The 24,211-nt window shown below is 40.0% G+C and overlaps 1 protein-coding gene across 1 annotated transcript in view; it reads right to left on the bottom strand.

Moving 5' to 3' along the window:
* Nucleotides 1-24,211, bottom strand: part of GTF2A1 (general transcription factor IIA subunit 1) — a 31,097-nt gene that overhangs the window by 6,112 nt on the left and 774 nt on the right. Inside the window, exons 2-8 of the mRNA XM_042869516.1 lie at nt 17,965-18,066; nt 16,674-16,881; nt 9,967-10,031; nt 7,921-7,996; nt 4,494-4,627; nt 3,308-3,628; nt 813-902 (exon numbers count right to left, since the gene is read on the bottom strand). Of these exons, the coding sequence (XP_042725450.1) occupies nt 813-902; nt 3,308-3,628; nt 4,494-4,627; nt 7,921-7,996; nt 9,967-10,031; nt 16,674-16,881; nt 17,965-18,066 (996 nt within the window). The remainder of the gene's footprint in view (nt 1-812; nt 903-3,307; nt 3,629-4,493; nt 4,628-7,920; nt 7,997-9,966; nt 10,032-16,673; nt 16,882-17,964; nt 18,067-24,211) is intronic.

Raw genomic sequence — 24,211 nt, forward strand, 5'->3', positions numbered from 1 at the left:
TGAAATAACTGAAGATTTTTTACTCAAGTCATTCTTTGAAATGTAAAGCTTTTTAATTCAACAGTGTTTCTTCTGCTTTAGAAAGCATCCTTATTCTTCACAGTCCAAGTCACCTCACAGGAAAAGAAAGAAAATCTACTACCTCAGTAAAGAAAAAAGTGTCCAAGAGCCTTTGGACAAATATAAAACAATTCCAAGATGAATGCACATAGACTCAAGTATTTTGGGGCAAACATACAGAAATAAAGCAGTAACTCAAGAGAAGACCGGAGAGTTCAGTAGAACTTAAAGCAAAATAAGCAAAAGCATTCCACATTACCTTTTCTGAAAATAAAAATTAAAAAAATGAATAGCACAGAAAGAACACTCTCCTCTGAAAAGTATACAGTCATCAAAAAGAGGAATTTTTAGTGATCAGTAAACAATTTTCTACTAAGTCTAAACCTTGATGGCTACTACTTTAATTTATGGCTACAGTAAACTACAAAGCTTACTTATGATAGTTCACTTCTCCAGAGCACAGATGACTGACCTTTTATAAAAGATCACAGATAGTTATGGAGAAGAAAAAAATTCAACCAAACTTTTCTAAGCTTTATTCAGTACCACCAAGTCTAGCTAAACAGCATCAAACAAGTAAACAAAAAAAAACAGCTTTTATATAAATGACAGGTAGTTCTTGCATTAACATTCACATAACCTTTACAGATCTACCTGTACTAGACAGTCACAAAAGGATACTTCATCACTTAAAAATTATGGCTTGAAGGAATAAGACAAATTAGAATTCTTGCGTGTGTTTTATATTTTACCTTATCATACTGACACACAACAACATTTTCTGTATCAAACAGTTCTTGTCCTTCCTCATCGCTCACATCGTCTTCACTGTTAAGAGGCTCCTGAAAGAAATACATGGCAAAAGTTGCAATGTTTAGTATAGTTACAGCTGTTATTTAGATTGTTCATGCCAGACCAGGCTACAGTCTGTTGGCATGGACCTACATAAGCATTGGAGGTGCAAAGTATTCAGCTTTCCAGCAGAGGGCTCATATACATTTTCTTTCTGCCATCCATAATACAAGGGGGATGTCCTTACCAATTTCAGTGCCCAATTTCAATGTTCAGGACAGATTATGAGCACAGCAGTCTTTCATCATCACATCATATGAAATCGCTACACACCACAATCACTTTCATTCCTTTATTCTAAAAGTTCTAGCACTTGCAATGTCTCTTCACAAAAACTTATCCTTATGTGTGTTTTCTTTTTTTCTAAAGCATCTAAGCAATGCAAATAAAACATTATTCACATCTCTCTACGTTCCACTAGGAATAGAAACTCCAGGACATACTTATCTTTGCCTTATGTACCACAAATGGCAACAGATCTCAACACAAGCAGGAAGTTTGCAGAGGAGGAAAAAAGATATTTTAAGATGATGCAGAGATAGGTAAAAATAATTTCTCCAGATACAAGTATTTTTCCTTAAAAATTATTTTCAACTTTTTGTCTTTCTACAAGTGGCCTTTCCTCCTCAGAAGTCTTCCAAGTTGTGTTATTTCCTCTATTCATTACTATTTTTCTTTAGACCGGTGCATGTCTTGCAAGATTACAAAATGACGCCACAAGGGTATTTACAAGCACTATTGAACTGCAAGCCTCATTTCTCCTTCCCCACGTGACCTTCCCACCTGTACTTAAGAGGATTGTCTTAAATCTCATCTCTAAATTGGATACCTCTTCTAAATCATTCTCACTCCTTTCCTCAAGCACCTAACCTCTAGTGTTTGTCAAAATAGAATTCTGATGTACTGCATTCTATGCAGTATGGTGAGAATGCTTCTGCAAGTTTCTTTTTTTCTTCTTTCTCTACCTCATCTAAACAGCAAGTACTTCAAATCTTAAAAAAACCACTAATAAATACAAAATGGCTTTTCTCAGGTCTTCTGCTTAATCATTATCTTCCCACCTGCCACCTGCCCCAAAATATATAAGCAATACTAAGAAAACGGAAGTGAGAGAAGAAAAAGGTGTACCAGAGTTCCTAGTATCAATTACTGTCATAATTAAGTTTTAAAGAATTACTCAACTCATTAACTACCTGCTGATGAATGCTAGAAGCAGAAGTCATGGGGAGGTCTCTGGCACACCGATGATGAAGCCTTAGCATATTAAAAAAATCTATACAATACACAATATTGAAGCATGATGAGCCATACTTACTAAGGCAACTGTTAACACATTCAAGACTGACATCGGTACCAATCAGTATAATGGAAAGGGACAAAACTTCTAACAGAACAATATTGTTTGACACAACTCGAGATGTATTACAAAAAACCCAGTTTAACTCCTTGATAAAAATTTTACGTTCTGCCAGCATATATAATGCATGGGTGATAAAGATGGTGAAATGCTACAATGTTCCTCATACTGGGATTTTAAATGAAATCTTAAGATAACTAGAAAATCTGCAGAAAGCTGTGTAAGTGATCCAACAGTTCAAAATGCATCTTACAGATAGGTTTAGGGACTACAAAGTTTCCTGCCAGAAACTGTAATAAAAGTACTTTCAGCTTATTAGCTTTTTCTTTGATGTTTTTTGGTGCAACAGAACAAAACTCAGTTAGAACCACTGCCTAAAGTCCAAAACCAAGTAAATGGAAAATCTAAACTAAACACACAGTATTATTAAGCAAGTTACTAAGAACATTTGCTCCCAATCTTAACTCCAGACTTAGTTAAATCAAGGTCAGATGTATTTTTAAAAATGTTTTATAATCAAATTTCATTCTCAGGCCCCTTCTAGCATGATATAAGGCAACCTAACAGTGAGAAAGGTGCAGGCCACATCACCACACCTATTTGTTCTCTCAGTATATTAGAAATACACTCACCTTTTGTCATTCCTCCTACCACCTGGTTTTGGAATACAATCTATCCCAAATAGAGTTGATTATTTCCATTTGCTTATAAAGGATTCATAATATCAGGGCTGACCTTTTCGTACCATCAGAAATACTACTATTCAAGTCTTTAAAAAGGCACTCATCATAATTTACAGGTTTTTTTTGTTATCCCCTGCCATACCAGCTGCATTTCAAGGTGCTTTGATAATACACAGTTTCCACACGTCAGTATGGGATATAAAGAAACTACAGTACACAGATAGCACTGATATTTTCAAGATTATGGGGAGAGAACATTCTTTGAGGATTACAGTATTCCTTTAAGTACTGCAGTGAAAAAATTAAAAATGAAATACAGGCATTCTGCAATCTTCTGAAATGATGTTAATTTTACCTCTTCAACCTGGCCATCTTCACCTCCATCTTTTTCTTTGTCCTCCTCTTCATCATCATCATAGTCTTCTTCCTCATCTTCTTCTTCTTCAGATGATGTGTCTCCTGCTCCATCAACTTGGAGAACAAGTGGTGCTTGTGGTTGTGCCTGTTGTTGCTGTGGCTGCTGCTGACCAGCTGCAGGAATCTGTGCTTGAGCTGCTGTAGGGGCAGCCACTGTTGTAGGTATAACTTGAGTTTTATTTCCTGTAAAAAGGATCTGCTGAGGCTGAATAATCACTCCTGTCTGCTGGGGAATCCCTCCAGGAATTGGAGCCAAAACCTGATGGAATAGTATAGTGATTATATACACTATTATATACACCAGACTACCAGAAGACAATGAAGCATATACTGTGGTGGACTTATATTTAGGGATAACCCTGCAACAGCATATCAATCTCACTTGGACTAATTAGAGAAACACGTTACTAATACTCCATCTATATCAGACAGGAAATTAAGTCCTCAATAATATAGCTTCTCTAATTGCTTGGTAACTTTTCTGCACTCAAATTCCAAGCACAGTAGAATAACGTTTAAACTCAAATAGGAGAATATTTTAAAAATTTCTTTACAGAATACTTAACCTGAAATTTTATTGTTATTCATGTCTAAGCTGCAGAACTGTGACACAATAATAAATTCAATGCCTACACAAACTGGATGCACAGTTGACCTTGTAACTGAACAAAAATCCTGGCAATAAAATCTACTGTATTCAGTAATGAAATGTCCAGGTTTGGTGCGGGGTTGTTTTTATGCTTTGGGTTTTTGTTTATTTGTTTGGGTTTGCTTAAAGGCATTTTCCTCTACATGCTCTGCAACACAAAATCATTTAACCAACCAATACATTCGTGAAAGGATAGTGACTAAAATTGTGCAAGTGATGTAAATTGTCATTGGACCCATATAAAAGCAATTTTAAACCAATGCTAGTCTGAGTCTTGCAAGGATAAAAACGACATTTGAAACAATATTCCAAAATATTTAGTCTTTGAAAACATCCTTAACACAATCCTTTTTTAAATATACCACTTCCGTCTCTGTATAAATGTTTAAATTTGACAGCAAAAAAATGCAAGCCCATTTAATAATTTCTATCAGGTTTTTACTTTCAAGTGTACGTATTAATTTATTTTCTTTACCTGCTGTATAACAGGTGCTTGTACACCACCAGGCTGCATTTGTGGTATGACCTGCTGCTGTAGAACAACTGGCTGCTGTGGCTGAATGATATATTGAGCTCCATTTGCAGTTCTAACTACTTGGAGGATCTGGCCTGTAGTAAGATAAATAAACACCAAATTAATCAAAGAACAGATATCTCCATTTAAAATTACCTTAGTTTAGAAGGCTGTTTCCTGAAAGAACACTGATAACATTTAAAGAGCTTTGTATTCTGTTTTCACCCATTAAAAGATACTGTGCTATAGCAGCTGTGCCAGAAAGGAAGCATTAAGTAAGACTGTTTATCATTGTGAAGAATGCAAACCAAGACTAAACCTCTAAAGCAAAACAGTATTTCAAGTATTAGTTTCTACTTCCGAACATACCTCATGTTTTCTAAGATAAATTACATAGGCAGAGTACAAATGAATCACAGAACAGCAGGGGTTAGAAAGGACCTCTGGAGATCATCTAGTCCAAATGTCCCTGCTAAAGTAGGTTGTACAGGAAAGCATCCAGGCAGGTTTTGAATATCTGCAGAAAAGGAGATTCCACAACCTCTCTGGGCAACCTGTTCCAGTGCTCTGTCACCCTCACATAAAACAAAGATTTTCTCATATTCAAATGGAATTGCATCCCAGTCAGTGCCCACCAACCCTTTTCCTGTTGCTGAGCACTACTGAAAAGAATCTGGCATCATCCACTTCACTCCTACCCATTAGTTACTTTTAAAAATCAGTAAGATTCCCCTCTCAGTCTTCTCTTCTCTGGGCTGAACAGCTGCAGATTACTCAGCCTTTCTTCATATGGGAGATGCTCAAGGCCCCTCATCATCTTTGTGGCTCTCTGCTGGACTCTCTACACAAGTTCCCTGTCTTTCTTGAACTGAAAAACCCCAGAACTGGACACGGTACTCCAAATTTGGCTTCACCATGATGGAGTAGAGGGGGAAGAACACACCCCTTGAGCAGCTGTCCACACTCTTTTTATTGCACCCCATAATACCACTGATATCTGCTGGCTCATTGTCTACCTATTGTCCACCAGGACACCCAGGTCCCTCTCCTGACCTCAGCAGAGATCATTTCCAGATAGCCAGCCCTTATCCTTCACTGGTGTGCGTTGTTACTCCTCCCCAGCTGTAGGACTCTGCACTTGCCCTCATTGAACCTCTTAATATTCCTTTCCTCCCAATTCCTCAGCCTCTCTAGATCTCACTGAATGGCAGCACAGCCTTCTGGTGTGTCAGCTACTTCCCCCAGCTTTGTATTATTATCAGCAAACTTGTTGAGGGTGCACTCTATCCCTTCATCCAGGTCATTGAAGATGATGCTGTACTAGGCCCAGTACCAACCTCTGGGGAACAGTGCAAGCTACAGGGTTGCAGATAGACTCTACATCACTGATCACAATCCTCTGAGCTCTGCCAGTCAGCCAGTTCCCAATCCACCTCACTGTGCACCTATCTATCCCCCACTTCCAAAGCTTAACTACGAGGATGTCACAGGAGAGCATGTTAAAAAGCCTTGCTGAAGTCAAGGTACACAATATCCACATGAATACCTACCAAAACAAGAAGCACAGGTAGTCACATCACTTTAGTTTTATCCAATGCTGTGGTATTTCCAAGATCTAGCCAGATGGCATCCCCCTCCTGGGACTTCTGTCCCTTTGATAACCACATTATAGGAAATCCTTCTGTACATAACTGTTTTTACAAATTCAATAAGTAGCTGTCTTTCTGAAAAGTCTACCCTTATATTCATTATCCATTTCTCCTTCCTTTTTCCACAATACCTATATTCTGATCTCTATTTCTTTAACTAACCTATAGCTTTATTATTTTACACCTCTTCACAAAATGTGTTGAAGGCTCGCATGTTTGTACAGCTGGCCTCCAACTCTGAAAAGGGGGAGCTACAGTATATTCCAACATGCTCTTTACATTTCTATTCAAATGAATCAGAAGAAATGAAATTAGACAATCCTTAACTTTAAATATTTCCCTAAAGATTGATTTTATTTTCTGTTCTTCTATCAGTGCAAACTACAAAAATTTCTTTAATGGGTAAGTAAATCTGAAAGAAGGAAGGAAATACAGTTCTGCAGGCTATTCTACCCCCTCCTTAAAGAAAACATACTACAAAAATTTGCAACTGAAGAAGAAAATAATAAGCATAACAGAAGTAACAATATAATACTCTTCTAAAGCACAGATGTTCTTCCTTAGGAATTAGAAGATCCTACATTTCTAGAACAGCTACATGTTTCAATTTCATTCCAACCATGTATTCATTAAACATTCAAATGCATAAAGCAGGGAGGTTAAGTCCCAGATGATTCTGAGCAGACTAAGTGAATTACTCTGGGAAGAAAAGCAACTGATTCTAGGAGACAAACTTTCTCAGATCTTCCTTTAATACCTCAGGCAATGCTACAGGTTCGAGGCACAGTGGCTGGAGGACTGCATGAAGAAACAGATCTGGGGGTGTTGGTCAACACTTGGCTTAACATGAGCCAGCAGTGCGCCCAGGAGGCCAAGAATGCCAATGGCATCATGGCTGGTACCAGAAATAGTGTTACCAGCAGGAGCAGGGAAGTGATCACCCCTCTGTACTCAGCACTGGTGAGGCTGTACCTTGAGTACTCTGTTCAGCTGTGGGCTTCCCACTACAAGAAAGACATTGAGGCCCTGGAGCACAGTCAGAGAAAGGCAATGAAGCTGATGAGGGGGTCTGAAGCACAGGCCTTATGAGGAGTGGCTGAGGGAACTGGAAATGCTTGGTCTGGAGAAGAGGAATAAGGTCTCAGGGGAGGCTTTATTGTTCACTACTTGAAAGGAGGTTTTAAGTGAGGTAGGATCAGCCTCTTTTGTTGTGTAACTAGTGACAGGACTAGAGGGAATGGCCTCAAATAAAGCATCTGTTAATGAAGCTGTTCATGAAAGTCACATTTATATTATATTCTAAGCATAAAGCGTAACAGTATACATATGTGACAAATCTAAAGTAAAACTGGCATTGCCAACAAAATTAGGAATTCCATTGTAGGAGCACAGCAGGAACCACAATCATTAAGGCACATTTATCTGCAGTTACAGATGAAGCTATCCTTCACTTTTGTCACCTGCTTTTCAATATGGTTCGCATTGTACCTCACAGTACTCAGAAATATGCAAAAGGAAGTGACAGCAATGTTTGTCTTCATGCACATGTCTAAAAAGCAGGGAAGACTCGCATGGAATCTGTTAGGTTCATAAGACCGGTGAGCAACAGCCCAAGAGCCCAGTGAAGATTCCCTGATTTTGATACATGAACAATATATGACAGAAAGTAAAATCCACAATTTCTCCCTCCCAACAAGCACCCACAAAACCACACATGACCTCAGCGTAAAGGGAGTTACCTGAATTTGTAAGTATCTGCTGAACAGGAGTAACACCAGCAGGGAGAGCCAATGTAGCTGCAGTGGCTGCAGCACTCTGAAATATAAGAAAAGCTTTTTAAGAAGTGTTACAGCCAGTGTTCCGTGTTACAATGTATTGCCTGAAAATACGCACCTCTCCTGACCTACTAATAAAATACCACATGGCTTAAGTGACAGCTTTACATTTTCAAAGCAGCTAAAGACATGAGCCTACAAATCTGAAAATAAGGTACTTAAGCAGCGATTATTTTCACTTGTCTTGTTTCCACAAGGAGCAGCAATCAGGTTTGCACTTTTCTTCACTCTACAAATGATCTACATTTCAAGTTCCAAATAACACAATTCTTTCAAGTGAATATATGCACACAGCATACTGATTGCTCACAGAATTACGTATTTTTTCTCTCAAGACAGCTGGTTAGAAAAGAAATCCAAGAACTCTCAATGGGTAATGATTCTATCCTATGGAAATTAAATTTTAACGCAATTCACACAGTTCCAAACACAAAAATCTGCATTAAGTCCTTGACTCATATAGGGAGACGAATTTCTCCAGAGGTTTTTCTACTTCAAGTGTCTAACTGCAGTTATCTTTTGAAAATCCTCCCTTTCCTCACCACAGAAGAACCATGAGAAATTACCCTCTGCTACTGAAAGGATATAAACTTCATTACTGGGCAGAGTACATAACATCCTGATTATAAGAAATATGATCCCCCCATACTGACCGATCCATATAGTAGTAATACCACTTCCAAAACAACAGAAAAACAAGCAAAACTTAGAAGTGGTTTTCTGCATTCACATATCCCAAAGGCATATAAATAAATTCTCATTAGTCACTGTTCTCCAAGACATTTGAGGTCAGATACATTATTTAATACCAACCTAAATGCTTATTAGAAACACGTAAATATTCCAACTCTTTCATCAAAGATTATTCATTGAATAGTAGTCTTCTGCAGTTTACAGTTCTTTTGTATTTTGACAGCACCTGAGTTTTAAAATCCTCACCACCTCATTTTTGCAATATCCATCAATAAGATTTAACTAAATAAGAGGAAAAAAAATGTTTAATTGTTCTACAGAAGTTAGAAATTACATTGAAATAGTTGTAAAATGCTTTAGGAAAAGCTAGATATTAGCATGCTCTCAGCTTCTGAGTACATCTTTCTACTTGAGTAATGAAGTTCAGATTCTTTTCTATAATAAGGTCAGCAGGTAATGGAGAACTGAAGGTTATGCAAGTTACCAATGCCTTGACTAATCATGAAACACTGCTTCATATGTTTTTACCAGAGAAGTTGTAAAAATGTAATAAATTTTGGTTTTAATATGTTTAATTATTATTAGCTGTTGTTTTCAAGAACCAGGTATATAAATATATTTATTTTATCAAGCCAGGACACTTAAAAATAATAAAAAAAAACAACCAAAATTAACTTCTTGAGAGAAATGGATAAATGACCAGACTGCTATATATTCGACTGTAAATTAATGAATCTAAATAACACGACCATAAAAGGTGGATCTGAGTTGCTAAATAAACTTTCATTTGCTATAAGCTTAGACTTCAGAACAGTTGATGCTGTTTCCTGTATCTAGGAAATACAATATTTGTGTCATTTAATAGTGTTGGATTAGTATGCAACAAATACATCATACAGCTTTACACCAAGAGTACTCCAATTTCCAATTTAAATAAAGTTTAGGCATACCACTCTTGGAAGCATAGGATCATATCATCATCAAGGTTGGACAAGACTTCCAATATAACACAGTCCAACCATCCACTTAAAGCAGAGGATCCAGGTAAGCCCTAACCTTTGTTACTAAAACTAAGTCCTTGGTTACTTCTAGATTGTCATTTCAGCAGCAGAATTCAGAAAGCAGACAGAGACAGACAGTTTTATCGTTTCCTGCTTTTAAGCATCTGATGACTAATACCAGATTTGTGTTCACTATTCAGTCAAAACAACTTATATAATGACAGCATATAGATGTACAAGCCTCGGCTTTTCTTACCATGCCCGATGCATTCATGTGTGGTATCAGCTTGGAATCTGGCACAATAACCTGCTGCTGAGGTGCTATAAACCAGAAAAATACAGCACTTCATGAACACTACACAGTCTGCCAAAAATAACATCCAAACCAAAATAACTTTGAAAAAACATCACACAAATATCAGCTGAGCTTAACAACAAGAACAGCTACTGAGCAATCTTTGATCTTACAGTTCAGTAAGTTTTACCAGAAAGTTTTACTGTCAAGACAATATACAACAGTGTCACGGAGTTGACCAGATCAATCTATGACCGTGTCAGGGGCGACAGGCCTCTGTCCTCCCCCCCCACCCCAGTCCCACAAAAATGGGAAGGAAGGAAGGGAGGAAAAAAGCAGCGGCAACAATCTATGGAGGAAACCTTATTTTACTATAATATTGGAATACAAGATAACATAATGTATACAATTTAGTTGAAATTGAGATTAATAAATCAGACAAGATGAGAGAGAGAGAGTTCCAGGGACCAAGTCAAACCTGAAAAGCTTGGAATGGCTAGGAAAGCACCCTCCATCACCCACTGCCAGGCAGCAAGAGAGTGCCCCCCCCACCCAGAAGGGTCAGATCCCATGACTGCTGTAATGTACAGGGATAGGTACTTGGGATTGGCAGTGACACTTTAATGCCCCGTACACTACATGATGTTTTGATGTGGAATACTGAAACCATAAAAAACAAAAACAAAACCACAGAACCATGACATTCCACCCCTTATTCTACATCGTTACATCATGCTTAAAATATATACACATATATATACAAACAAACAAAAACTGATTAAAATGCATTACTCACACATGGCTATATATATATATATATATATATACATAGAATTACTGACTGCACTCCTCCGGCATCAAGTTTCCTTGTGGTACACATTGGACATCCCTATTCTTCTGCATTACCCACCAAGTGGATCCTGGTCCCTGGGCAAAAACTGTACCACGGAGAGGTTTGCCCTTTCCAGAAGCTGGAAGAACCCAAACTGCCTTTCCTAACATGTTCTTTACATGTACAACAGGGACTTTATCTCCCTCTACAGTATGTAGGGAACTGGATTGGTTAGGACCATCACGATTGATAGATCCTCTGGTATTGACTAACCAGGTGGCTTCTGCCAAATGCTTCTCCCAGTGCTTAAATGTTCCGCCACCCAGTGCTTTTAGAATCGTTTTTAACAATCCATTGTATCGTTCAATTTTACCAGAGGCTGGTGCACGATAGGGAATATGGTAAATCCACTCAATGCCATGATCTTTGGCCCAAGTATTTACAAGATAATTTTTGAAATGAGTCCCATTATCTGCCTCAATTCTTTCCGGTGTGCCATGTTGCCACAGGACTTGTTTCTCGAGACCCAGTATGGTGTTTCGGGCAGTAGCATGGGGTACTGCATATGTTTCAAGCCACCCAGTGGTTGCCTCCACCATACCAAGCACATAACGCTTACCATTGCGAGATCGTGGCAAGGTGATATAATCAACCTGCCAGGCCTCCCCATATTTGTACTTTTGCCATCGCCCTTCCTCCCAGAAAGGTTTCATCCTCTTGGCTTGTTTGATGATGGCACATGTTTCACAGTTATGAATAACCTGTGCAATGGCATCCACAGTTAAGTCCACCCCCCAGTTTCTAGCTCATTTGTATGTTGCATCTCTCCCTTGATGACCTGAGGTCCCATGGGCCCACCGAGCTGGGAACAGTTCACCCTTGTTCTGCCAGTCCAGGTCTATTTGAGCCACCTCAATTCTGGCAGCTCAGTCTACTTGATGGTTATTTTGCTGTTCTTCAGTAGCCCGACTCTTGGGCACATGAGCATCTACATGGCGCACTTTTACAACCATATTCTTTGTTCGGGCAGCAATGTCTTTCCACAGTTCAGCAGCCCAAATAGGTTTACCCCTTCTTTGCCAGTTATTTTGCTCCCACTGCTGTAACCACCCCCATAAGGCATTTGCTACCATCCATGAGTCAGTGTAAAGATAGAGCATTGGCCACCTCTCCCGTTCAGCAACATCTAAGGCTAGCTGGACAGCCTTTACCTCTGCAAATAAGCGTCTCTGATACTGCTACAGGTTTGTCACGGTTAATCAGTTGAGAGACATTTGCTCCCGCGTTTCATTCAGTTGGTCCGTCACTTTTGAGATAGCGGCTACAGCAGCATGAATGGGGGATAGCAACTGTTGATAGTTTTGGAGCGTAACAATTAATTCATAAACTAAGGGCGTTCTCTGTTGTTCGTTGTATCTGTCACACGCTGACGTTAGTGTAGAGGCATATTTGTCTGGCGCTGTTGTCACGATTTTCTGCCATATCTCAAGCGTTGTCCTCACTTTTTCAGGGTCGCGGTTTTGGTGTGGTTGGTTAGGAACAAAGTCAGGGTCATACAACATTTCCACCACGCCTATTTCCCTCAAATACTGGATACCCTTTTCAACTGTATCCCATTTTTTCATCGCAATCTTCAAGCCATTTTTGAAGGGATACTTTTCCTTCACGGCTATTAACACTCGTTCCCAGAGGGAGGCAGCCTCATCCAAACATCGACTAATTCCTCTGTCAATAGCTGGATCTCTGGCAATGGCACCTAGTTGGCGAGCTTCATTACCATCCAGAGATAAGCTATGGGTCCCACTGTCCCAACAGCGAACCAACCAGGAAACAAGAGTTTCATTTGGGTGCCGTGTAAACTCCTTTCTTGAACCTTGGATTTCAGTCATCTTTAGAGGCCGGCGAGTAGTAATAGAGACTTCCTCTTCATCACTCTCTTCTGCATGTCTCTTAGTTTTCCCTTTTGCCTTTCACGATGGTGGTGGTTCTGAGGAGGGCCCCTCGCCTGGATCTTCGTCCACCTCCTCCTCTTCTTCTCTTTTTCGTTCAAGACGCGAAGACACTCGTTTCCATTTCTTGCCCTCCACAGGAGCAACCGGTATTGTTACTGGTGTCTCCTGTGATTGATTAGATTTGACTTGGGGATTTTCCCCTTTGGCTTGAACCTCAGCTCGGAAACTCTCTCTCTCCAGAATGGTATTATATAGGGCACAGTAAGCACAAGCCAAACCCCAAATAAGTTGTACCTCCTTAGATTTATGTAAGCCGCATAGTCCCTGACTCAAATACTGGCTTAGTTTCTCAGGATCCCACAGGTGTTCAAGAGTAAAATCCCATGACACTGTGGGTCCCCATGCTTCTAAGACCTTTCCTAAACCTCTCCATATTCCCTGCCAGTCATCATTCTCTGGTTTTGGAAGGGATTCCTTCCTCTTATTATTCACAATTATGAATACAATCAGAGACACACACACCAATATGAGTATTAATTCAAGATTCGTAAACCGTTTGACAAACCGAGAAGAAAACCTGGAGACTGGTCTGAACATTGTGTTGTTTGTAAAATTAGCTATTCCATTTGGGATGTAGCTGTTTGTAAAATTAGCCATTCCTTCTGGGATGTAGTTGTTTGTGAAATTAGCCATTCCTTCTGGGATGTAGATGTCAAAGTTCAAATCATACCACATTGCAAATAGGTAAAACATAGGTGTCTCCATCAGTGCCCTTAGGTAGTTACATATGAATGCAATTCCACAACACACAAGTGTGAGATGGATTATTGGCCAGTAGGTTGTGACTAACACCATTGCTTTTAATCCTTTACCCAGCACCCCCAGGATAACGAGTGGGTTCATCGCTTGTGCTTGCTAAAAAAGGGTTAATGAATTGAAGCTAACAAGAGGAGGGGGAAAAAAAAAAAAGAAAAAAAAGGCACTACCCAGACTAAGTAGTGCTCAAAGTTTACAAATATCCCAGAACACTGGCAGTACGCTTAATCTTTCAAGGTCAGGTTTTCCAGCACAGAAACCTGAACTACTGATAATGCTCCCTAACGAAGCTCTCTAAGAGCAGAGAGAAAAAGAGATTTGTTCTAAAAGCTAAAAAGCAGCGGCTCCACGTTGGGCGCCAAAAATCTGTCACGGAGTTGACCAGATCAATCTATGACCACGTCAGGGGCGACAGGCCTCTGTCCTCCCCCCCCACCCTAGTCCCACAAAAATGGGAAGGAAGGAAGGGAGGAAAAAAGCAGCAGCAACAATCTATGGAGGAAAACTTATTTTACTGTAATATTGGAATACAAGATAACATAATGTATACAATTTAGTTGAAACTGAGATTAATAAATCAGACAAGATAAGAGAGAGAGAGTTCCAGGGACCGAGTCAAACCTGAAAAGCTTGGAATGGCTAGGAAAGCACCCTCCAGCACCCACTGCAAGGCAGCAAGAGAGCGCCCCCCCCACCCAGAAGGGCCAGATCCCATGACTTCTGTCATGTACAGGGATAGGTACCTGGGATTGGGGCAGTGACACTTTAATGCCCCGTACACTACATGATGTTTTGATGTGGAATACTGAAACCATAAAAAACAAAAACAAAAACATAGAACCATGACAAACAGCAGCTCTGAGATGCAGTATGGCTATTCTGTCTTTTACAGATTTTACTTCAATGGCTTCAATTATCTACTCTGACCCTATGTGAAGTAAAATTTAAAACTTATTTCTGAAAGCTATTACAGTATTTTTTTTAATAAACTTGCTGATATTCAGCATCAGTTTTCCAAAAACATCAACTACTAGTGATCAACTCTCAAAAAACAACCCAACAAAAAAACCCACATACACACAAATACAAAAAATATTACGAGGACTGTTGCAAGAGAAAGAGCAAATTAACAGGACACAGCGGTTAGCCTCAGTTAGATCTTAGCATAGCTGTTAAACTTGCGATCTTCATTGACTTTTTAGCATAGCGTAGATGAAGTATTATCAACCACCTGGCTCAGAACTGTTTTGGTGTGATACAGTCTATTGATTACAAAAAAGCATCCAAAAGTCTCCAAACTCATTGACAGGAAATTAGAATATGACAAAGCAATATGAAATAATCATCAATATAGTATTCTCAATCTAATTCTGTAACAAAGGACACTGAAGTACAACGCTCTTGAAAGATTCAATTGTGGGGAGAGAAGCCTCACGATCCTGTACCAAGATCGAAAGTCATCTCTCCAACTTTCACAAAATCATGATCACATACCAGAATTACACACCACACAGGAGGAACCACTTACTGTTGTCCCAGTTTCACTCTATGGCTGCAACAGCCCATGAAAAGAAACATAAACCAACTCACCCAATTCTTACACCACATCAGCTCCCCCACAGAAAAGGGAAGTCATGCAATTAGTAAAACTGGAAGTGTCTGTGACTAAAGTGCTTTGATATTCAAATTCGTTTATCTTTCACACTGTCATTTGGTCTTAAGCCACAGTGCAGGGTAACAATAAATCAGTTTAAAATATATTACTTTATTCAGTATCATTCAAGACCAGGCAGAACATGGCTCTGGGCAACCTGGTCTAGTGGTTGGCAACCCTGCACATAGCAGGCAGTAGAAACTAGATGATCACTGTGGTCCTTTACAGCCCAAGCCATTCTATGATTCTATGAGTCTAAGAATCAGGGGAAGGGATTTCCATATTAGTGGTGGGTAACGTGGTCAAAAGAATCATAGCTATTCATCTAAGCCACCACTAGAGGTCCAAGTAAAAACGTCTGCAGAGTCTGTCAACTAACTAGCTCACTTCACGATGCTTCTTTCTAGTGGTCTTAAATACCAAGACAAATTTTATTCCAACAGTTGCAACTGATTTATATCCAGGAAAAAAAAAAAAGAAAGAAAAAAAAAAGAAAAATAAGAAAAAAAACAAAGACCAATAACAGGTTCCTTTGACACTAGCTCCCCTCTGTTTTAAACATAAACTTTTTGGGGGAGGGAGAAGAAAATCAGTTTAGTTCCCTCTTGTGCTTATGTAAACAAGGCTCTGATCTCTGAAATCTGATAAAAATTGAAGTCCCTTATTATCACAGATAAATATTTTTATGCAATCGATGTAATAGCATACGATAACTCAAGCATTCCCTGAGATTTTTTTATGCAGTAAGCAAGCAGTGAAATCTAGTAGTATTTACAATTCTGTAATTGAAATTTGAAAATGTTTTCCTACATGTTTCATTGAGAACTTGTAAAACAATTACTACAAGAAACACTACTCTTACAACTAACCAAGTGTATCTTGAACTCCCACTGTGCAATCTGCTAAAGCAGCAAGAAAAAGCCATTATGCTTTACAATGAAAACTTGTTCTAATATGAAAAACATACCCTATATATATTTTGAGTGTTTTTCATATCCTAGCATCCATTTTTGCTTAATGAACTCTTCTGTTTTTAAAATTTATTTGCTCTTAGTGGCATTACCATCTCCTGAATAAATTGTCAGTGCTTCTGTATATTGTCGTGAAATCAAAAAGCAGTTTATGGATTTTTGTCACAATCTGAAAGTCGTGTATTATGAAAAAATAAGTTCCGCAGAAAGAATTCACCTTTTTCAAAATCTTAAGTATATTCAAGACTAAAAGAAATGCCAAGATACTTTTTCATCTAAACAGCTCACTTGATCCATTATATAGTGAAGTAGAGGCAAAGTCTCACATAAAGACCTAAAGTTACCTGCAAAATCAACATTCTTCCCATAAATCTAGAATATGCTAAGTAAGGAGTTGGTCTAATTTGAATTTTTTCAAAGAGAGGTTAGAGTGTAAGCCTGACCTTGCTGAGCTGCTGGAATAAGAACCTGTTGTGGCTGAGTCTGCTGCTGCACAGTCTGCTGTGGCTGAGGTTGTGTATGATGGTGGTGGTGATGATGCTGTTGTTGCTGCTGTTGCTGCTGCTGCTGTTGCACCTGCAACAGAAGTTGCTGCTCTTCTGAATGGAAGCCATCTACAGCCTTGGACTGCATCAGCTTGTTCTCCCACAGCTAGTTTGAGAAAGGAAAGAGAAATCTCTGAAGATTTTTACTTTACAGGATCTGTAAAAATACATCCAATACTAAAAAATTAAATTTGTTTTCACTATTTATCTTATGCAGTCTATTTAGCCAAAAAGCCTCTGGGCAAATACAGACCAAGGAAAACTCCACATAGGTGATGTTTTAATAAGAGGACCTAAATAGTCAGCTAAAAATAAGCTTTAATATTCATTTTTTTTTAACATTCTAAGCTTTAACACTCATTTTTTCTTCCATTTGTGGAGGAACCATAATAACTCTTATAGAAGCATGAATCAGAAAAATCTATTATTTATTACAGCCTTTCCCAAAGCTACTTCTTCATAAAACTCCTCAATAAAAGTTGCTTCAAAACATACCAATAGAAACTACTAGTATACCCAAGGTAATATCAAGCTGCACAAGCACTGACAGTTTTTGCCATGACATCAAACTCAGTCTCTCCAGCCCTGTAGTTCCTGATGTCAGTTGAACTCTTCCAAGAAAAGCCACAATCACAAAAATGCAAAAACAGAGAGGCATAAGTATTCAATAAATAAGGGCAGCCAGGACTACTGGGACCTGGTAAGAACTCCCTAAGCCTTCTTTTATTTTCCTTCTTTACCTCTTTCTTCATTGAATCTTTTCTGACGTGACCTGCAGAATACATCTGTAACACACTCCTTCACTAAGACAAAAACATCAAATGGAGTAGACATGCTTATTTTTCCAGCACAGAAACCTTTGGAATTGTTTACCTCTAAAATAAACACATCTTTTCCTTTTTTTTTTTTTTTTAAGATATAATTTTTCAGGGACTGAAGTGGTTAAACTGTTGCTTTAGATGCCCACTGTTAGTTTATGTCAAGTTTTGTCATGTCAAATTAGGGGAAGTAAACAAGGTGGGCAGATACTTCTGTAGAGTAGTATAGTCCAAATGATATGGGACTACAAACACGTAGACGAATATAGTGCTTCACTAAATAAAAATCAGCATTTTTACTGCATACAACAGTAGGCAGGACCAAGAAACATTTGATGTATTGGTCTATTAAAAAAAAACTTTCAGCTTACTGTTTTGAGTTCCATAAGAACTTGTTCATCCACTCCTTCATCCAGAAAAACCTCTCTGACATCATTAATGACATCTTCGATTACAGACCTGTACAGTTTAGGCTTAAAAAAAAAAAAAAAAAAAGTAAGTATTACTTCTATTTTTTAAGAAATTTAGCATTCCAACATTAGATCCTCCCTTCCTCCCACCCTCCAAAAGAGTAACCTCTTACAGTTGCTATACACTGCATGTTTCTGAATGACTTAAAACATTCAAGAAAGTATAAGTTAACACAAACAGCTCTAACAAGATGGAAAGGCAAGGGAGAATTTACTATCTTTTGTGTCAAAAGAAACTTCAAGCCATAAAGAGTGTAGTTCTAAACAAGGAAAATGAGATTGTTTACCATTTGGAAAATTTGTTTCCTGTTTGCTAGTGTACATGCTGAATACATAAAAATATTTCCATGAATGCAAAATATGTATGTCAGAGTTTAAAAAAAAAAAAAAAAAAAGGAATCTCAATAGCTCTTGCTACTAGAACAGGAATCAAATATAGCTCAGGATGAGGTGAGCTGAAAAACATTGAAGCCCTGGTACTGCAAGTATCCATACACAAATGTCTTTGCTTAACACACCTCATTGCAGAACCTACTGAAGACAGGATATCAAGAGAGACAGACTTTTGTTTGCAGTCAGTACTTACATTTCTACATTACACATTTTTCAGGGGGCGAAACTACACACATACTATTACACTGATCTCATGTCTAGACTGCCATTGGCAAAGCTAACTGTCAGTTCACTTCAGGCTGCCCAGAGAGGTGGTGAATTCTCTACCCTTGGAGGTGCCCAAAAGTCATCTGGACAGAGGCCTGGGCACCCTGCTCTGGGTTGGCCCAGTTGTTCCTGCCAACCTCAGTCACTCCGTGAATTTTAAAACACAAATACAATTTCAAGAGGAGTAGAAATGTTTAACTTTAGCGATTTGTGAGTGACATTTAATTCAAAAGCCACAGGATAACTGTATTATTCAGGTGTACTTTATAACCCAACACCACTGCCTGAATCTCTGTACATGTGTAAGTCTCAGTGGTATGTTGACTGAGTTTAATATGTGTGCTATCTAATTGCAAGGTACAATCATGAGCTCTGAGTTAGGACCAACCTGCAGCCTGTGAACCACACATACTTTACTGATGGAGGATGTTCCTTGGGCTGAGTGCTGACTGTTCCTAAACTAAACTGCAACTAATTACACAATTATTTTAGATGACATCTTCCCCTACTCTGCTCCCATCAGAAATGATGCCACTTGCATCAGATACCTTGTATGCATGAAAAGCAATCTCCCTATCCTGGCACAGTGAGTTCAGTGCTCTGGAAGGGCTGTTCTTAAGGTGCACCAGCTGGGACTGCACAGATTTACTGCTTGCACTTAAAGCATTTACTTTATGCATACATAGTTGCTTAATGCATCCCTGAAGTGCTGAATTTGTTACAAATATGCTAAAGATTACATTGCACACGTTATGAAATACAACGGTTATGTTACGCACATGGCTTATCAGTCCAGAACAAAGCTGAGCAGCCAATAAGTAGGAACTTAAAGTGCACTGGCATTATAGCCTATTTGGAAGCCTGGAACCAGGGTACTGTTTCCTGAAAGCTGCTTAGTGCATTACACCCATAGTGTTTTAAACAATGTCTGTGGGCCATGCTTTGGTAGTTTTTCTCAAAGAAAAAAAAAAAAAAAAAGGAAAAAAGGCACCAAAAAGATAACACATCACTCTGGTCTGAAAATCCACAGTTCAGCATTTTGGCAAATGGCATGCTATCAGCACTCTTTTTTTTCTTAATTTTAGATTTTATCAGTTTGTCACTTTTCCACTTTAAAATATGCCAAGGAAAATCAAGGAGCTGAAATGTCAGAATTTGCCCTGTCCTTTACTCATCTCTGCAGAAACTTTCTGGCCTCAAGTAACAGTGGATGTTTGCCATACTTAAAAATTACCTTTACAGAAGCTACATCCAAAACTCAATTTCTCCAAAAGAAAAAAACTCAATAAGCAATAAGATTATTTTTCTTTCAAAACTGTATGGCATACTTTTATCTAAGCTGCTAGGTACAGCATTACTGGTACTTATAGAGACATCTGAAACAGCCTTTCAAATCCTGCCTTCTCCTGAGCACTGGTACTTCAGCTCTGTGCTGTGAGAAATACTGAGCATCATTAACAGGATTATTTTTCCACTTAGACTTAATTCATTGCAGATGCAAAAAGACATTCTACTTAATGTCATTAAGTCCTATTATTCCTATAATTAAACAAATTGCATATAGCTTACACAGTTCAACTAGAACAGAAATGCTACTTGACCTACTGTTCATATTGTTTCTTATTGTATTAAATGCATCTGTTTTTTAAAGCCCAAACCATTCCTCAAATAAATACACTTATCCTTAGGTACATGAGTTCCTTCACTTAAGTCAGTGGTGCATCCTTACAACCGAAATTACACATGAAATTCCTGGACAATAGAGATGGCATTTTCTCCTTCAGATATCTACTGTTTTATTACTAAAGCAGACTCAGCACATCAGGCCCTTATTTCCACTAGCAGTCACCACCTCCTGACAGGTGTCTCCATGAGGTGTATTTACAAGTATCACTCAGAATATAAAGCCCTGAGAAAAAACACTGACATTCAGGCACAGCAAATTGGCCCTACAGCTCAGCAGTCTGCTCTGTTGTGGTCACACAGTATCACAAGATACAATACACTCACTGTTATATGATTAGTAGGAGAAGGAGCAAAGAAAATATCTACACTTTATAATGAAATAGTGGCTCAGTCCCTGTGCTTCCTGATTTCACATACACATTTCCATCACGCCCAGATAAACCCTGGCTGTGCACAGCTGTACTGAACACCCACGAATGAAGCAGCGGTGCTTTTCTCAAGAGCCGTCTATGGCAGAATGGTGAAAAACAGCATAAAATGCTACTTCTACAGATGTAAAACTAGACATAAAATTATGGAATTTAAGAATGTAAACCTCAACCTTTAAAAAGGAAGTGCAGTGTACTTTTTTAGATAGCCAGTAATTGTTGGCTCTAAGTATTATTTATGAGATGCTCAAGTTGTTTATACAAACTACCTACATCCCTGGAGCTGAACGACCATCATTCATTTCATGCACTGCTCACTCAAAAGCTGAACATGGGCACGCAATTACTAAATGAGCCCCCAGTGGGCCTGCGAGTTGCATTTTGTCATAAATTTTCACACTCAATCAAAGAAAGCAAGGAGAACATAACAGAAACTTAAAAGATTGCTATTAAAATAATCGTGCTTTCATCTGGTTTGTATTAAAGTGCCTCCCTCATAAAGAGCACATTACTGTAAACTTCAGGCCCTTTTAAGAGCAAACACACTCAAATCACTCTTCAATAAACACTACTCCAAACACTTACTATAGATTAAAGACAACAATTAAAATTCCTGATTTATTAGATGCAACCACAAACACATAGAAAAGATTTGAAATCTCATACGTCCCCCTCTGGGAACATACGGAAATGATTATATTTCACTTTCTCCGTACATCTTGTAAAGAAAACTCTGAGCATGGTCAGACTGCTACACGCACACACACTCCAAATCAGAAGAGCAAGCAGGGAGCTATTTTAAGCAATGCCACATGCCTTTGGGGGCTGCACTTCCTACATTCCATCAGTTCCAAGGGGAAAAAAAAAGCACCTCTCCCTAATTACTGTTACAACTCTTAGGATTTGGGCAGTTTGGGTTTCCAATAACCAACACGTTACAAAGGAATACACACTGCACGCGTTATGCATCTGACAGCAGTTTTCTCCTAGTTATTTCTGCAGTTATCCCTGAAATGTTACCCATCTGTTTCTCCTGTCTGTGGAAATACAGCTGGGAGCTGTGTGACATGAGAACACCACACTGCAAAGGTAACTACTTTTAGTCACAATTACACTGAAGAAGAGTGCAAAAGAAGTAGCATATAAAAGCTATGCTGTAAGCAATTAAATGTGACACCCGTCACACCTATACAACGTAATTACCTTTGTCACCTGCAAAACCTTATACCACATAAAACTGTTACCATGTTATACGCATCCCTTCCTAGGGAGGACAGAGTTGATCAGATGCTGACACACCAGGCCCAAAATCTGCTCTGCTGCAGTTATCAGCTGGCTGCAGTACTTCCACACATTCTTGCTCATCTTCTGCAACTCGGAGGTACGTATGGTTATCATTACTACAGAAAAGAACTGATTTTTACAGAGTGCTGCACAATTGTACTTTTTCCTTGGGATTTAAGCTCAACAGAAGTTGGGCTCATTTTAAGTTCCTGTTATTCTAAACACTGTGATCAAACACAGGCACCTTTCAGCAGCACTTTGCAGAATTTATGTTATGCTAACACAGAGATGCGGCACTGATAAGCAAGTTGTTGAAACAAAGACATTTATAAGTGCTGTGAAGATTATTCAATACAGAGATGTAGTTACCTATTAGGTAACAACTTGGTAGAAAAAGAGACATGAAACTGATAACTTACTGTAGAGACAAAGAGCCCTTGCTATCAGTTAGAGAAGAAAGCCAGCAGTTTGTGTGTAGAACAGCTAGCAGATTTGGATCACACACATTCAGAAACTATCGACTAGCAGCTGACCTGCATGCAATGGCTCACTGCTGTCCCACATTTTGTTACAGAACAGTTGATAAAATAGCAAAGCAATGCTACTTCCTTGCAATCAAATGAGGGTGGGTTACAGGTAAGATTTTGGATTTAAAAAGGAAACTCTGTGTCGTTTGCTTTTATATTCTGCTCTCTAGTACTAAAAATATTCTAATTACTTCAAATAATAGAGAAAATTCCAAAATCTTCCAATACATCAGTATGCCCCATCAACTTCAGTTACCAGAAGCACATAACAATCATTCACACAATCTGTGCCCAGGACCAATAAACAGAACTTCAATATTAATGCTGCTTTTGGTACAAGATCTGTACCAGACACTGGCGAAATGCTATGAAACAATTCCTGCATCTCTCCTTGCCACGATGGGTAAGAACACCTAAGTTCTCCTTTCCTCATCCAGCAGCAAAACTCCTTGGATGACCACAAGGGTACAGAGGGCTACACGCTATGGATAAAAAGACACATACACTAACAATTAATTAAAAAAAAAAAAAAAAAATTAAAGGGGGGGGGGGGGGGGAGATTAAAAAGGTAAGCGTTTTCAGAAGGCCAGAAGGATGGCGGTGCCCTCTTCGTGCAGTGCACAGCCACCCGGCACCGAGAGCCGCGGGTAGCGCCGCCGCTCCCCGAGCACGGAGCAAGGCAGGAGCACAAACCCGGCGAAACCCAGAGCGACAAAAAGCGCGGCCGGCAGCCTCCGCCGCGATGCACGCACCTCCCAGCCCGCTCTCGGCGGCTCTCTCCCTATTTAAAGGCTGATGTGGTGTTTAAATGGAGAGGCGGTGACGTGGGGCTGGAAAGCACCTTCCCATCCTAGCAGAGTCTATATTAGAGAGCGGCAATGGCTCTATATAAACAGGGCGGCCACAGGGAGGAGGAACACAAGGAGCGGGCAGGCAGAAAGGCAGGGGAAGCCATGATGGATCCGAGCGCCACAAGCAGGGCCGCGCCTGCCGCCGGACGCCGGGTTTGTGCCGCCGGCGCTCGGGGCGGGGGTCGGGGCCGGGGGCGCGCCGGGGACGGAGCGGCGACCGAGGGGCGATGGGATCGGCCGTGCGTGTGACTGCTTATTGCAAACCGGAGCGAGCCGTCCCGCAGCGAGCCGCCCGCCAAGGTGCAGAAAGCACGAGAAGGGACACAGGGGGGCGAGAGTTTTCTTTGTAAAATAAATACTGCCTCGCTTGCTGCAGAAAAGTTCCGGGCCGGGCCCGGCGGACCGCTGCCGCGGGGCTGGGACAAGTGCTTTTCAACCATCGTCTCCTTCCGACCAAGCAACATAAAATGGCTCCAGCGGAGCCCGGGCTGCCGCCGCCACCGCGGCCACCGCCACCCCGACATCTAGCTCGCCCCCCGGACGGGTGCGGGGCCGGGGGCACTCGCTCCTTCCCCGGGCGGCTCCCCCCACCCCCCCTCCCAACCCGCCCGCCCCTTCCCGCCGGACCCCGGCCCGCGGCGGGCGGCCCCGGCCTCTCCCCCGCGGGGCTCCGTCCGCCGCCCGCCCCCGGGCCGCCGCCCCGCGCCCCCCG

Source organism: Lagopus leucura, unplaced genomic scaffold (assembly GCF_019238085.1).
Source record: "Lagopus leucura isolate 7727_CA_CO unplaced genomic scaffold, USGS_WTPT01 Super-Scaffold_1, whole genome shotgun sequence".
Lineage (NCBI taxonomy): Eukaryota > Metazoa > Chordata > Aves > Galliformes > Phasianidae > Lagopus > Lagopus leucura.